We start from the raw sequence: 17,500 nt of genomic DNA on the forward strand, positions 1-17,500 counted from the left end.
TGTCTTATGTATTCTGCCTACATACTTTTCATTATTTTGGTCTATAAATGATTTTCAGATTTTTAACATTTCCTTTTTATCCTCATTGTATTGAGTAATTGTTTGTCGTTTATGTGGAAATATACAACTACAATATATCATCGTCAATTTCTATTTTCATTTATTTCTTTTATCATACAATTATTTCTTTCACTGCAACAATTAATTTCTAGGGCAAAAGTGCAAGCAAATCTGGTTCTTTCCTTCACTATTTATTTATTTATTTATTTATTTACAGCTAAGGAGACAGTTCAAGGGCGTAAAGAAAAATATATAAAAAAAAAAAGCCCGCTACTCACTGCTCCTGAATAGAGACCCTTGTTTTCTAGTTTTCTCTCATTTCTTACAAACTTTCTTTCCATGAGCATCAAACTTAATAAGTGATCTACAAGTACTGGACGAGGAAGGGTTATATTATTAATTATTTTCCTCACTTTACAAACTTTCTTTCCATGAGCATCAAAGTTAATAAGTGATCTACAAGTACTGGACGAGGAAGGGTTATATTATTCATTAATTTCCTCACTTTACAAACTTTCTATTCACGACCATTAAAATTCATCAAGTACACAACAAGTAACAGTCAGGTCGTTATATTATGCGTCGTTTTCGTTATTTTACTGTATTTTTTTATTAGTATTCTTATTAACATTTTTTTTAGTATTTCTATTAGTATACATTTAGTTTTTCTTCGTATTTGTGGTGTAGGTTATATTTTTTTTTGGCCGCCTCAGCTTCATTTTATTATATTTTATTATGATTATTTTTTTGTTAGAGTATATTTTGGGGATTTATTTTTCTTTTGTATTCTCATTTTGTTTTTGTCTTCTGTATATTTTGTGTTTTTCTTAAGGTCATAATTTTTTCCGCCGCTTCAGCCTCATTTTACTGTATTTTCTTATGATCATTTTTTTGTTAGAGTATATTTAGAGGATTTATTTTTCTTTTGTATTCTCATTTTGTATTTTTTTTGTATATTTTGTGTTTTTTAGGTCATAATTTTTTTTTGCCGCCTCAGCCTCATTTTACTGTATTTTCTAATGATCATTTTTTTGTTAGAGTATATTTAGGGGATTTATTTTTCTTTTGTATTCTCATTTTGTATTTTTTTGTATTTTCTGTGTTTTTCTTTTTAGGTCATATTTCTTTTTCGCCGCCTCAGTCGTTCGTGGCAAAGTTAAAACAATGTCGTCTTCTCTTTGCATTCACTTATTACTCAACTTAACAAACCCTAAACTTTTTTTTCTCTCTCGTCTGACTCGCGCGTAAAAAAAAAAAAAAAAAAAAAAAAACAGTTCCGCCGTGTTTTAAATTCAAAAGATCTTTCGTGCAAACTTTTTTCCTCATGTTTCTTTTAGCAGCGGGCGTTAATCTCCCCGGTCGGTGCGTGGCGGGAATTCACATGAAAATAATTAGTGAAAAAAAACCACTGCTGGACTTCCTTTTTTTTTCCTAGCGTTGTTTAGTATTCAGCCGCGCGGTGATTCTTTGCATTAACTTTTCAGTGGACGCTTGCCGGGGTTCCTTTCATGTCAGCGCGGGAAGGGAAAAGATGTAATTGTCTCTTTCACTCTTGATTCGTTCCGCCCATTGACTGACGCGCATTGAGCCATCCCATCTCTCGCATAATGGCAAGAAAAAACCCTCAATGCTCTCACAATCCTCGTTACAATGCTCTTACAATCCTCGTTTCAATGCTCTTACAATCCTCGTTTCAATGCTCTTACAGTCGTCGGCTTTCTTTGGAGTAAATGTTTATATATATTTAATTTATAGTCGCTGTCGTGATGTATGACTTTTGCTTGGCCGATGCTGCCCCCCGGTGCTCCTCTTTTTTTTTTTTTTTTTTTGAGTAAATGTTTATATATATTTTATTTATAGTCGCTGCCGCGATGTACGACTCTTCCTTGGCCCATACTGCCCCCCGGTGCTCAACTTTTTTTTTTTTACTTTTTTACAGCAAAGGAGACAGCACAAGGCCACACAAAAGAGGAAACAATGAAAAAAAGAAAAAAAACGCTACTCGCTGAAGTTAGGGTTGAGTGAATGTGGGTAACCTTCAGCCACTCGACGATGACTTTTTTTTTCTTACGGCAGAGGAGTCAGTTCAAGGGCATAAAAAAATGAAACAAATGTGAAAAAGAAAAGCCCGCTAGTCATGAAAAAACAGCGTGTTTCGTGGGACTCGAGCTTGGGTCCACGGGCTCACGACACGAAATTCAACAGTTCTTCAATACTTTCACGATCGTCGGCTTTGTCTTGAGTGAATGTTATATTTCCTAACACTAGTTTTATCCTTTTTTGTAAATGTAAATAACCTAAAACTGAAACTTGTTCTTCGATAAACACAACACAAATAACAGTTCATTCAATCTTTTTTTATCACAGTGAAGGAGGCACCTCAAAGTTCGATTAATACAAAAAGATAACTGTTCATTCAGTCTTTTTTTATCACAGTGAAGGGAGCAGCTCAAGGTTCGATTAATACAAAAAAAAAAAAACAGTTCATTCAGTCTTTTGTTATCAGTGAAGGAAGCAACTCAAGGGCAAAAACAAATAAGAAAAAAACGCTAATCACTTAAAATCCTTGTGTGTATAGGAAAAATAATCATAAAAAATAATGATCCCGACTATATCGCGCGTGGACGGCAGTTAACTCTAAAAAAAAAGTCTTGCTCAAACCAGGCTTCACTTGCGGCCTAAATGTCACAGCAAGGAATAATGGAATAGGGCCTCGGTTCTATCCTGTCTGTTTTCCGCACCCTCGGTATTGACTGAGTGGAACAGGGCTGGCCATAATCATTAACTGACTCTCCTCTTCCCCTCCTTTTCCCTCCGTCTTCTTCGTTACATGCACAGTGGAAAAATGGTAAGGGCGGGAAGAATAGGGGAGACTTATAGGGCAGCGGAGGGGAACGTGAAGGTCAGAAGGGGAATAGACGGGGAAGGCAGAGTGAGAGAGGAGGATTGTATTGCGACGCTGAAGGTGGAATTCTTGGACTGTTGCGAGACGAGCTACTGACGAAGTATTCCACCGCCGTCAGTTTGTACCATTCCACTGCACCACTAAGCAAAGCAATACAACTCATACAATAGTTACTTATTCTGTTCTGTTCGTTGTGTGTTGTAATCGTTTTCTCTGTGATGATAAACTGTTACTTCTCTTTCCTTCACTCCTTTTTTCCCTTCCTCTTTTCCTCTCTTCTCTTCTCATACAAATCATACAATATTTATTAATTTTATTCCATTTATTTTGTGTTGTAATCTTCTTTTTTCTGTGATGATAAACTGTTACTTCTCTCTCCTTCACTCCTTTCTTCCCTTCCTCTTTTCCTCTCTTCTCTTCTCTTCAGCCAAAAAAAAAATCATACAATATTTACTGATTTTATTCCATTTATTGTGTGTTATGATAAACTGTTACTTCTATTTCCTTCACTCCTTTCTTCCCTCCTTTTTATCTTCTCTCTTTCTCTCTCTATCTCTATCTATCTATCTATCTATCTATCTGTCTATCTCTTACTCCCTCTGTTTTTCTTTCTTCATAACTATTTCCCTTTCAATCCCTTCCTCCTCCTCCCTGACCCTTCCATCCCCATCCTTTCCCCTTCCTCCTCCAATTCCCTTATTCTTTTATCTTCATCTATTCCCCTTCTAACATTTACCTTCCCCTCGGCCGCTCTTTCAGCCTCTCCTACTTTTTAAGCCTTTGTATTCTTCCACCATAGATCTGTCCCTTTCTTTACATATACTAACCATTCCTTCCTTTGCTCTTCTTCCATTTGTAATACCAACACACACTACCTCTAAGCTATCCTTCACTAACATTATCCAATCATGAAACACTAACACTAACAACACTAACTGAGGAGGTAGGAGGAGAGATAGAGGAGAGGGATGGGAGGAGGAAGAAGGGAAAAGGAAGGGAAGAGGAGACCCAGTTAATGATGATGAAGAGATTTCCAGACTGTCTCTTCCTTCTTCTTCGTGATTTCCTCCTATTCCTCTTTCTCTTCTTTTTTTCCTCATTTCCTTCCCTCTTTCTCTTCTTTTTTCCTCATTTCCTTCCCTCTTTCTCTTCTTTCTTTCCTCATTTTCTCCTATTCCTCTTTCTCTTCTTTCTTTCCTCATTTCCTTCTATTCCTCTTTCTCTTCTTTCTTTCCTCACTTCCTTCCCTCTTTCTCTTCTTTTTTTTCCTCATTTCCTTCCCTCTTTCTCTTCTTTCTTTCCTCATTTCCTTCCCTCTTTCTCTTCTTTCTTTCCTCATTTCCTCCTATTCCTCTTTCTCTTCTTTCTTTCCTCATTTCCTTCCCCCTTTCTTGATTCTCTTATCTCCCACTTTCCTTTATTTTCAGTTTCTTTTCTCCTCCCCATCGCTTCCTTTACTCATTTACTTTATCTGTTCTTCCTTCCTTCGTAAGCCCGGCCCTTCCTCTTTTTATTTTCTCCTTTTTGTCTTTCTTTCCTTCCTTCATTCTCTTCTCATCTACTCTCGGTTTTTCTTCTCTCTTTGTTCTCTTTATCTGTTCTTCTTTCCTATGTACACCCGGCCCTTCCTCTTTTTATTTTGTCATTTATGTCTTTCTTTCCTTCCTTCCTTCATTCATTCTCTTCTCATCTGTCTTTATTCTTTTTATCCGTTCTTCCTTCCTTCGTACACTCGGCCCTTCCTCTTATTATTTTGTCCATTTCGTCTGCCTTTCCTTCCTTCCTTCATTCTCTTCTCATCTCTACTCTCGATATTTCTTCTCTCTAACAAGACTTCATTTTCACTAATATCAAACTCAGCATTCTCAGACGCATTCGCCTCTCACATCAACAACTTTCATCGTGTTCTCTTGAGTCTTCATGGTACAGAAACTTTGTCAAACTATACCACCAGGGTCACAAGACTACCACCATGGAAGAGCCCACGACTCCCACGAAAGCCATGACAAATATGTTTTCCAGACCCAATACACATTCCTACTTTCTTATTTCCTTCCCCTCTACAACCATCATCCTTCTAATTTGTCCTTCCTTCCTCTTGCCTCCTCTATTTCCTTTTGTCTTTCTACTCTTTCTGCCTTCGTTCATTCGCCCCACTCCCCTCTCTTATCTTCCTCCACACTAACACACACATTCCCACTAACTTATTCATCACTAACACTAACTAATCCTACCACTCTCACAAACTCCATATAAGACTAATTCTACCACTAACACTAACCCCATATCAAACTTAATTCGGCCCAATCCCCTCTCTTATCTTCCTCCATACTAACACACACATTCCCACTAAATTATTCATCACTAACACTAACTAATCCTACCACTATCACAAACTCCATATAAAACTAATTCTACCACTAGCACTAACCCTATATCAAACTTAATGTGCGCAACATACATCTGATGAGTGAGGTGGGAACACTAAATAATCCCACCACTAACATAAACTCCATATAAAAGTAATTCTACCACTAACACTAACCCTAACTAACTAACATTTCACCCCATCGTTCCAATTAAATACTAACTTTTATAATGTTTAAGAATCAACTACATACACTAATTCTGACCACTTTTCGTATGTAGCACTGCAGCAACACTACTACCTAATGGCATGTTTTTCCCACAGCTTTGGTTACCAATTTTAGTAGTGTTAAGGTAGTAGTTTCTTCTTATTCTTTTATTATCCATGTCCCTTTCTTCCTTAAAGGTACATGGTGTTCTTCATCTATTCTGTCCTGTCCTGCCAAACAACTTATACTAGTAGTAGCGGTAGTAAACAGACACCCTCGCCATAGACTGACAGGTCTTCTGGTGTCTGTTCTTCCTATGTATTCCTATGTGTAAAATCCCACTAACCAATTTCTTTCCCCCTTCCTAGGTTTCATCCTCTGGTACAAGGGCGACAGGCTGGTGGAGTACGACACGAGTGGCGGGCGGATCAGCGTGACCACGGAACCGACGGGCGTGAGTCACCTGCTGCTGCGCCACGCCACGCCCGCAGACTCCGCCAACTACACCTGCTCCCCCTCCGCCGGCGCCCCTGCCTCCCTCACGCTGAATGTGATTGTGGGTGAGTGAGGGGTGATGGGGGTATGGGGAGAAGTAATGGGTTAGAGATAAGGGGTTTGACGTTGGATATTGGGGTGAGGGGTTGAAAAGAAGGGGTGAAAAAGGGAGGATAGGTTGGTTAGGGGATGATGGGAGGGTGATGGGTAAAAGGGGAGGATGGGGTGATGAGGGGTGAGAGATGAGAGAATGGGGTTTAAAAGGGATGGGTAGGAAAGGAAAGAAGGGTGAGTTAGGATGATAAGGGGTTAGACAGATGGGGTGTAAGGGGTTAGAGATGAGGGGGTGAACGGTTAAAAGTAATGGAGGGGGTTGAGGTGAAGGGGGGAATGGGGAGTTAGAGGAATGGGGAAGAGGGGAAGGATGGGTAGGTTGTGGTGATGGGGGTTGATGGGTAGAGTGCGAGAAGGTTAAAAGAGAATGGGTAAGAGGAGAGAATGGGGAAAGGTGAGGTAAGGGAAAGGTGAGGAAGAAAGGTAAGGACAGGTGCGTGTGTGTGTGTGTGTGTGTGTGTGTGTGTGTGTGTGTGTGTGTGTGTGTGTGTGTGAGTGAGTAGCAAAACAGACAAATCCTCTACTATTTTACTTCTCCTTTCTTGACTCAACACCCGACGAAGCTCAGTCAACCAGTCAATTAATCAGTCAGTCAGTCAATCAGTCCGTCAGTCAATAAGTAGGTCAACATATCCTTTAACTCTATTCCAAAACACATTATCTTAAACACATATTTCGTTGCCCAGCCTCAACCTTCACACAATTCAGGCATTGCGAAAGAGGTGATCAGAACGTCAGTCAGTCTATTCCAAACGCATTTTTATTAAACATTTTTCGTTGCTCAGATTCAACCTTCACACAACTCGGGCATTGCGAAGAGGTGATCAGAACGTCAGTCAGTCAGTCTATTCCAAACGCATTTTTTTTAACACATTCTTCGTTGCTCAGATTCAACGTTCACACAATTCAGGCATTGCGAAAAAGTTGATCGCCAGCCGGTTAGGGAATAGGTCAGGCTCCGGCATTCCATCTCCCTTCCCTTGACAATAGGTTAAATAAGGTAGATTTTGTAGAAGAATAAACAATTCCCTTAAAAATCACCGTCTCTCTCCTTTCTCTTCTCTTGCACCTCAGACTCTACATCGCGACCCAAAAATAACACAGAAAAATAAATGAATAAAAACGAATAACAATGTAACCAAATCAATAATAAAATAAATAATACAATAAATGACAAATATTAAACGACACAAAATAAATAACATATAGTAAATAACATGAAATAGAGCAAGTAACACAAGAAAGGAGAAGAAACGCACATTACAAATCATCTAATCTTGAATAACAAAAAATAAATCCGTAACTAATCCATTATAAATTTCTTCATCTTAAATAATACTCAGCTACCGCCTCCCCAAACTTTCCACTACCCTAATCCTAATCCTAATCCCTTTACACTACCACTTACTCTAATCCACGACCCCACTACTAATCCCTACTCTGATTCCCTACTCTAATCCACTACTTTCATCTTAATCTCTTGCTAATCCCTAATCCTAATCCCTTCCACTACCACTTACTCTAATCCACGACCCTACTTCTAATCCCTACTCTGATTCAATACTCTAATCCAATAATTTTATCTTAATCTCTTGCTAATCCCTAATCCTAATCCCTTCCACTACCACTTACTCTAATCCACGGCCCTTGTACTAATCCCTACCGTTATTCCCTACTCTAACCCACTACTTCTGTCTTAATCTCTTGCTAATCCCTAATCCTAATCCCTTCCACTACCACTTACTCTAATCCACGGCCCTTGTACTAATCCCTACCGTTATTCCCTACTCAAACCCACTACTTCTGTCTTAATCTCTTGCTAATCCCTAATCCTAATCCCTTACCACTATCACTTACTCTAATCCACGATCCTAGTACTCTAATCCCTACTCTGTTTCCCTACTCTAACCCACTACTCCTATCTTAATCTCTCACCACTACCTACACTTACCACTTAAAACTTTATCCTAAATAACATATGAACCACAAGATGAAAAATACAAAAAAAGGAAAAGAAATACAAACTACCTAACCTAACCTACCCTAACCTAACCTAACCTAACCTAACCTGCCCTAACCTAACCCAACCTAACCTAACCTACCCTAACCTAACCTAGCCTAACCTAACCTAACCTAACCTACCCTAACCTAACTTAACCTATCCTAACCTTACACCCAAAACCTATATTTTAATCCAAAGAAAGCTCTAAAAACACACACAAAAAAAAGAAAAAAAATACAGACTACCCGATCCTTTCCCAAACTCTATAATCTAACCCAGAGAAAAGAAGTACAGTAAATACCACAAAAAATTCAAGACACCCTATCCGTTCCCTGACACCCAAACCTTATAAGCTAGCCCAAAGAAAAGACTAAATTACACACACACACAATAAAGGAAATAATACAAACTACTCTATCCTCCTTCCCTTACGTCAAAAACCTGTAATCTAACCCCAAAATATACCCGAAAAACACAAGATCTGAACATGTCAAGGCTAAATGGGAGACTTAAATATTTTAGCCGTCACCAACCCAAGCTTTACCCTCTCATTTCTGCTGCTTTGGTTCACGTTAAAAGGTTAGACTTGATAAGGTGATGACATTTGCTTTTTTTTTTTTTTTTTTTTGAGGGAAGGGGTCGTACTCTCTTTCTGTGTGTGTGTGTGTGTGTGTGTGTGTGTGTGTGTGTGTGTTTCTGTCGTGAGTGTCTTTGTCTCTCTTTCTCAACTCTAAACTTTCCCAAAATGTTTCGTAGGATTAAATTGCTTTTTCTCAGACCGCAGCAAATAAAATAAAAAAAACATTCCAATCAGTCTGCATTTCCAGGAGTCTTCGTGTGTGTGTGTGTGTGTGTGTGTGTGTGTGTGTGTGTGTGTGTGTGTGTGTGTGTGTGTGTGTGTGTGAGTGTGAATTACTTTATCTATCAATTATTCAGTCTGTTTATCTATTTATCTATCTTTCTGTGCAATTTTCGTCTATTTCAATAAGTCCATCAAAGTGTGTGTGTGTGTGTGTGTGTGTGTGTTTGTCTATCAATCTCATGTGTTTGTTCGTTTATCTATCTATTTATCTATCTATCTATCTATCTATCCACTATCTACCCATCTATCTATTTATACATCCATCCATACATCTATTCATCTATCCTTCCATCCGTCCATCCATGTATCTATCTATCTATCTACTTACTCATCTATCCATCAATCAGTATTTCTCTCTATCTATCTCTATTTCTTTATCTGTGTCTGTATCTATCTATCCACTTCTCTCTCAATCCCTCCTTCTGTCTATCTCTCCATCTCTCTATCTATCAGCGGGTCTGTGGGCGTATCTATCCACCTTAATCAAAGCGGAGACCTTGCTTGGAGTTGGGGAACTTGAGTCAACATTGGGGGCTGGACATGGCAGGCGGGGTGAGGGGGGGGGTGAGGGGAGGGGAGGGGAAGGGAGGAAAGAAAGGAGGAAGAGGCCACAAAGGACACAAAGGAAGAACAAACAACAGCAGACCTGCTGGTCATTACGAGGCTGTTTGTGACAAGCTACACTAACTATCTAATCAAAGGTGGAAGATGATGGACAGTAGAGGCGAAGGCTCCTCCCCCCCCCATCCCTCCAGCCAAAGCTGGCAGGAAAGGAAAAAGAACCATGCAGCATGGAAAAACTGCATGGAAATTATGTAGGAAAGAGGAAAGAACTACCATTACTGCTACCACTAACCGGGCGATAAAAGCGGACAAGGACACCAGTATTCGAAAGAACTTAACGTTATTACGACAATGAGTAATATCTTAGTTGCTAGTTGGATTCAAAACACTTGTCTAATCTATTCTTGAAGGCCGTAGCTGTTGTACTATCAACGACATCACAGGGTAGAGAGTTCGAAACATTAACAACTCGATTGAAGAAGAAGTGTTTAGCTTCGTGCGACGAGAATCTTTTACCACTTATCTTCAAATTGTGATTTCTTCTTGTTCTATTTGATCGATCAATTGTAAAGTAATCTTCCGCATTAATATCACTGAATCCTTTGAACATTTTAAACACTTCTATTAGATCGCCTCGCATTCTTCGTTTTGATAGACTGAATAAATTTACTTCTTTAAGCCTTTGTTCATATGATAAATTTATCAACCTAGGAATCATCTTTGTTACTCTTCGTTGAACCCTTTCCAACTTTTCTATATCTTTTCTGTAGTAGGGAGACCAAAACTGTACACAGTACTCTAGACAGGGTCGAACCATTGAATTATACAGTTTTAATATCACTATTTTCCGATTTATTATTAAAGACTCGTCCGATGAGGCCAACCCATTCGTTTGCAGTTTTAACTACCTCTGAACAATGCTGACTGGGCTTTAAACCGCTTTATATAGTGATTCCAAGATCCTTTTCTTTACTTACTGCAGAAAGTTGTTGGCCATTCATTACGTACCGAACGCGATTGTTATTTTTTCCGATGTGCAGCACTTTACATTTGTCAACGTTAAATTTCATTTGCCATTGATTGGCCCAACGTGCAAGTCGATCTATATCTGATTGTAAAGTTTCTTCGTCGAGTGTTGCAGTTACTTTACTAGCAATTTTGAGGGGATGGGATGGATGGGATGGGAGGAGATTGAAGGGAGGAAAGAAAGGAGGAAGAGGAGGAGGGAGAAGAGGAAGAGAAGAAGGGTGGTCATTGTGCTTGGGAAAGGGATAGAGAAGGAGGAGGAACGAGGAGGGATGGATAGGATGGGAAGAGATTGAAAGGATGATAAAAAAGAGGAGGAGGAGGAGAGGAAGGAAGGAGAAAAAGGAGGTGGAAGAAGAGGAAAACAAGGGCAAGGAAATAAAGAAGAAGAGAAAGGGAAATGAAGGTGAGGGGTGGAAAGAAAGGGAAGACAGGAGAATGATGAAAAGAAAGAAGGAGGAAGAAAGGGAAAGGGGAAAAAGGAAGAAAAGAAGAAAGAACGGAGAAAAATGAATAGGAAGAGGAGGAGGAGGAGTAGAGGAGAAAGGATGAAAAGAAGGAGGAAGAAAAGGAAGGATAATGGGGAAAGAATGAAAAGGAGGAGAAAAGAAGGAAGAGGAGGAGGAGGAGGAGCAGGAAAAAGAAGATGAAGAAGGAGAAAATAAACTAACATTGCTTGGTATGAAAGGAAGAAGAGTAGAAGGGAGGGGTATGTGATGAAAGAGGAAGAGGGGGGGGGGGAGTAAGGGAGGGACGGGAAAGAGGGAAGTGAATGGAGGAGGAGAGGAGGAGGAAAGAGGAAGAGGAGGAAAGGTGGAGGAAATGGGGTCAATTTGCTTAGGAAGGAAGGATTGGGAGGCGGAGGAGTGGAGGGAGAGAGGAGGAAAGAGAGGAAGGAAATAGACTCAGAGGAGGAGAGAGAAGAAGAAAAGAAAGACGAAGAAGGAAGAAGAATGAGGAGGAATTGGAGGAGGAGGGAGGGAAGAAAAGGAAGAAGAAAATATGAAGAAAAAAGGAGGAAGAAGAAAGATAATAGTTTTGGAAGAAGGAGAAAGAGATAGACTAGAAGAGGAGAGGAGAGAGGAAAAGAAAGAGGAAGAAGGGAGAGAAAGAGGAGGAAAGGAAATAGTTTTAGAAGAGGAGAAAGGTGAAGAAAGGGGAGGGAAATAAACCAGAGGAAGGAGGAGAGGGGAGAGGAGGAAGGAAGAGGAAGAAGGAAGAGGAAGAGGAGAAGAGAGAGGGAGAGAGAGGAAGAAGACAAACAAGGATATGGAGAAGTAAGAGGAAAATGAAGAGGAAAAGGAGAGGAAGAAGTAATAAATAAGCGAAAAAGAAGAGAAGGAGATAAATTAGGAGAGGAAAGAATAAGGAAGAGGAAGAGGAAGAGGAAAGGTAATAAATTTAGAAAGAGGGAGAAAGGAATAAAGAGGAAAAGGAAAGAAAGAGATAGACAAGAAAGAGGAGAGAGAAAAAGAAGAGGACGAAGGAAAAGGAAGAGAATGATAGGAGAAGGGAAATGAGAAAGTAATTGAAGGAAGAGGAGAACGACGAGGAAGAAGAAAGAGGAAGAAGGAGGAGGAGGAAGAGGAAGAGGAGGAGGAAGCTCATTTTGCTTTGGAATGAGGGGAAGGGAAGAGAAATTGAAGGGCAGAGAGAAGTGAAAGGAAGGGGAAGGAAAGAAAGGGAGGAGGAGGAGGAGGAGGGAGAGGGGAAGAAGAAAGGAAGGGGAGGAGAGGGGAGGGAAAGGTTGACATTCTCTAATTCTGCAGTGGAGGTAAAGGAAGGGAAGGAGGAGGGCGAGGAGGAAGAGGAGGAGGGGGAGGAGGAAGGGGAGAGGTCTTTCACTAATGAAGAAGAAAGGGAGAGAAGGAGGAAGAGAGGAAAGGAGGAGAAAGACCATGAGCAAGGTTAAGAGAAGAGAAATGGTGCAGAGGAGGAGGAGGAGGAGGAGGAGGAGGAGGAGGAGGAGGAGGAGGAGGAGGAGGAGGAGGGGGAGGAATAGGAGAACAGAAGTGAGGAAGATGAAAGAGAGAAAGAGGATTAGAAGTAGGATTAGAGGAGGAGGAGAAGGAGGAGGAGGAGGAGGAGGAGGAGGAGGAGGAGAAATAGGAGAACAGAAGTGAGGAAGATGAGAAAGAGGAAAAGAATTAGACGTAGGATTAGAATAGAGACAGAGGAGGAGGAGGAGGAAGAGGAGGAGGAGGAGGAAGAGAAGGAGGAGGAGGAGGAGGTCGGGCAGGTGGAGGTAATGAATCATAATTAATTAGAATAACGATGAAAAAAATACTGGTAAAAAAAATATATCATAATGTGCTGGAAATATCGAACACACTATTATTTCTTATTTTCCTTTTTTCCGCGTCACATATTTTTTCCGGTTAAAAAAAATATAAAACTTCAAATATATTAATCTGATTTTTCAACATAGTAGTAGTAGTAGTAGTAGTAGTAGTAGTAGTGGTGGTGGTGATAGTGGTGGTAGTAGTAGTAGTAGTAGTAGTAGTAGTAGTAGTAGTAGTACCAACACATTTTTTTCAACAAGAGACAAAGTTCCACATAAACAAACACACGCATAAACAAACCAACAAACAGGTAAGCAGGGAAAGGCAAACAAGCGAGTAACCGGGCAAACAACACACACTGAACACACACAAACAAAATATACACTGTTTACAAATACTTAAGGAGGGGAGGGAGAGAGGGAGAGACACGAAGAGGAAGGGAAAGAAGAAGGAAAGGAAGAGGAGGAAGAGATAGATAGATAGATAGATAGATAGATAGATAGATAGACAGACAGATAGATAGATAGATAGATAGATAGATAGAGATAAAATGAGGAAAAGAGAGAGAAAGAAAGAAAGGAAGAAAGAAAGAAAGCGAGGGGGAGTATGTGTGTGTTTGTGTGTGTGTGTGTGTGTGTGTGTGTGTGTGTGTGTGTGTGTGTGTGAGTATATATAAAAAGGATAAACATGAAGAGGATAGCAAACACAAACAAATAAACAAACAAACAAACAAACAATTCACACAACAATCTTAAGTTGATAATCAGACTTTAATTGGAAAAGCAAAGAGAAAAGAAGAGGAAGAAAAGAAGAGGAAGAAGAGGAGGAGGAGGGGGAGGAAGAGGAAGAGAATCACGGTGGGGCATCTTGGGAAATAGAGAGTTCGAAGAGCGGAAGAGATAGGAAGATGACGGGAGGAGGAGGAGGAGGAGGAGGAGGAGGAGGAGGAGGTGATGAATAAGAAAGATATAGAAGGAGGAGGAGGAGGTGATGAATAAGAGAGGAATAGAAGGAGGAGGAGGAGGAGGAGGTGATGAATAAGAAAGATATAGAAGGAGGAGGAGGAGGTGATGAATAAGAGAGGAATAGAAGGAGGAGGAGGAGGAGGAGGTGATGAATAAGAAAGGAATAGAAGGAGGAGGAGAAGGAGGGAGGAGGAGGAGGAGGAGGTAGGAGAGTGTCAAGAGTTGGAGGTTAAGTTAGAAATAAATGAGATTATTAACACCAAGACTCAAGGTGACACGGAGGAGGAAGAGGAGGAAGAAGGAGGAAGAGGAAGAGGAAGAGGAGGAAGAGTTCATTAGGTACATTACAGGTGAGTCAGGAAGAGGAAGAAAAGAAGAGTGAAAGAAGACGAGGAATAAGGAGGAGGAAGGCAGGAGAAGGAAGACTAGGCATTAGGGAAGAACAAAAATATCAGGAAGAGAAGAGACAGAGGAGGAAAGAAATGTACAGAGAAACATGGATAAGCAGGCAACAGAAAAACAGTTAACATCATCATAAGGTTCCCCGTACAAATAAGACAGAGTGAAACATTTAAAAGGCATCCTCAAAAAACAGACTTACAAGACATCTCAGCGTGGAAAGCAGCGAAGCAAGAGACTGATTTTTTTATATATTGATTTGGTCTCTTTTTCTGATGCAATTATCCAAACTAGTTCCTCTTAAAGACATTGATTGGAAGACATTGATTTAAAGACATTGATTGATTTATAGACATTGATAAAGACATTGATTTAGACTTATACCACTGATTTAAAGACACTGATTGATTGAAAGACATTGATTTAAAGACATTGATTTAGACATAGACATTGATTTAAAGACATTGATTTAGACTTAGACATTGATTTAAAGACATTGATTTAGACTTAGACATTGATTTAAAGACATTGATTTAGACTTAGACATTGATTTAAAGACATTGATTTAGACTTAGACATTGATATAAAGACATTGATTTAGACATAGACATTGATTTAAAGACATTGACTCAGACTTAAAGACATTGATTTAAAGACATTGATTCAGACTTAAGGACATTGATTTAAAGACATTGATTCAGACATAAAGACATTGATTTAAAGACATTGATTAAGACTTAAGGACATTGATTTAGACATTGACTAGACCCTCTTAAAGACATTGATTTAGTCGCTTTTCTGATGCAATTATACAATCTAATTCCTCTTCAAAACAGACGGAATGATAAGACATGCAATTTATCGAGGGAATAACACCCGCGCGACTTATTTCTCGATGATTAATTAGCCCTCACATTCATCACAGCTGGTTTGTTGCAGTATCCCAAGACGCAATTATACAAACTAGTAACTTGTAAGGACAGAATGAATAGTTAATGAGCCTTGAGAGTGAGCGTGGGAGGGAATTATCCACGAGACTTATTTTACCAATGATTTATCCACGAGACTTATTTTAGCAATGATTCAGTCTTCACATTTTTCCATCTCCTGTTTGTTCCAGTATTCCAGGAAGCTATTATACAAACTAGTTCCTTTTAAAGACAAGAATTAATGATTGATAAGGTGTATTTATAGCTGAGCGTGGGAAGAAACTATCGATGCGACTTTTTTTTTTATTATTTGGCCGTTTTCGCATTAAATACATGTTGTTGTTTTTTTCAATGGTCAGTGACATCAATTATACAAATCAGTTTTTATCAGAGGCCAGAGTTAATGATTGATAAGGCTTATTTATAGAAGAGCGTGGGAAGAAATTACCCACGCGACTTAGTTTTCAACAAATTAGTCGGTTTTTTTTAACAGCAGAGGAGTCAGTTCAAGGGCATAAAAAAGGAAACAAATGCGGGAAAAAAAAACAGTATTCGCGTTTATATCAGTTTTTTTTCCAATAATTCGTAGAGCAATTATCCATGCTAGGTCTTCAAATGATAGGCGGAACGGTAGGGAAGACGTGTTTGCATCTTACTGTGGGAAATAAAGAGCACTACAACTATTCTTTTCTTTCATTAATTTAGAAGTCTAACTAAAGCAGATTTGTTCTAATAGTCTTTAAGGCAACCCTGACCCCATTTCCCTTAAGTTTAGAGTAGCCCCCCTTCTTCAAATCAATGTCTTTAAATCAATCATTGTCTTTAAAGCAATGTCTTCAAATTAATCAGTATCTTTAAATCAATCAATGTCTTTAAATCACTGTCCTTAAATCAGTCTCTTTACATCAGTGTCGTTAAATCAATCAATGTCTTTAAATCAATGTCTTTAAATCAATGTCTTCAAATTAATCAAAGTCTTTAAATCAATGTCTTTAAATCGATCAATGTCTTTAAATCAATGTCTTCAAATTAATCAAAGTCTTTAAATCAATGTCTTCAAATCAATCAATGTCTTTAAATCAATCAATGTCTTCAAATCAATCAATGTCTTTAATTCGATGCCTTTAAATCAATCAATGCCTTTACATCAATCAATGCCTTTAAATCAGTGTCTTCAAATCGATCAACGTCTTTAAATCAATGTCATTAAATCTTTGTCTAAGTCTAAATCGACGACAGACAGACGAAAGGATTGACAACACATTAACATCTTAAAACGTGGAAATTAACGACCAATACGACATTTTTATTCAATGACATAATAGTCTTTGCACAATTACATCTGTTTCTCTCCCTCCATTAGTCCGCCATGCAATCGTACAAACAAGTTCCTATAAATGTCTGTACTGAATCTCTGCCCTGAATCACTACTTTAAGCCGGCTGGTCTGATTCGTGTTACTGCTCTCCTTGAGGTACTGGAAGACATGAGGAGGAAGGGGGAGGATGAGGAAGAGGAGGAGGAGGAGGAATGGGATTGTGACGAGAAAGGAGATTACGAGAGAGGAAGAAAAAAGCGAAAAAAGGAAAAGGAAGAAAAAGAGAAGGATAAGGAAGAGGAGGAAGAAGAGAAAAAAGAAGGAAGAAGGGGGAGGATGAGGAAGAGGAAGAGGAGGAGGAAAAGGAGGAGGAATGGGAATATGACGAGAAAGGAAATTACGAGAGAGGAAGAAAAGGAGTAGGATGAGGAGGAGAAGGAGGAAGAAGAGAAAAAAAGAGGAAGAAGGGGGGAGGATGAGGAAGAGGAAGAGGAGGAGGAGGAGGAGGAATGGGGATACAACGAGAAAGGAGAATACGAGAGAGGACGAAAAAAGGAAAAAAGGAGAAGGAAGAAAAATAGTAAGATAAGGAGGAGGAAGAAGAAGAGAAAAAAAGAGGAGGATGAGAAAGAAGAATGCGAACAAGAGGAAGGAAGAAGGAAATAAGAAGAAGGAAGAGAAGGAAAAGGAGGAGAAGAAGAAACGAGAGAGAAGAATACGAAGGAGAGGAAAAAGAGAGAAAGAGGAAGAGAAAGAGAAGACAGAGGAGGAGGAGGAGAGAAGAAGAGAGAGAGAGAGGAGAGTGAGAGAGAGAGAGAGAGAGAGAGAGAGAGAGAGAGAGAGAGAGAGAGAGAGAGAGAGAGAGAGAGAGAGAGAGAGAGAGAGAGAGAGAGAGAGAGAGAGAGAGAGAGAGAGAGAGAGAGAGAGAGAGAGGAATAAGAAGGAACGAAAAATAAGTTAACGAAGGAAAGACAGAAGTAAGAAATTGTAACGAGAGAGCTAAA

At 39.4% G+C, this 17,500-nt stretch overlaps 1 protein-coding gene across 1 annotated transcript in view; it reads left to right on the forward strand.

The window, feature by feature from the left end:
- LOC127000999 (uncharacterized) overlaps nucleotides 1–17,500 on the forward strand; it is a 127,505-nt gene that overhangs the window by 105,396 nt on the left and 4,609 nt on the right. The window contains exon 6 of the mRNA XM_050865173.1: nucleotides 5,910–6,101. Within this exon, the coding sequence (XP_050721130.1) occupies nucleotides 5,910–6,101 (192 nt within the window). The remainder of the gene's footprint in view (nucleotides 1–5,909; nucleotides 6,102–17,500) is intronic.

This window comes from Eriocheir sinensis, chromosome 19 (assembly GCF_024679095.1).
Source record: "Eriocheir sinensis breed Jianghai 21 chromosome 19, ASM2467909v1, whole genome shotgun sequence".
Taxonomy (NCBI): domain Eukaryota; kingdom Metazoa; phylum Arthropoda; class Malacostraca; order Decapoda; family Varunidae; genus Eriocheir; species Eriocheir sinensis.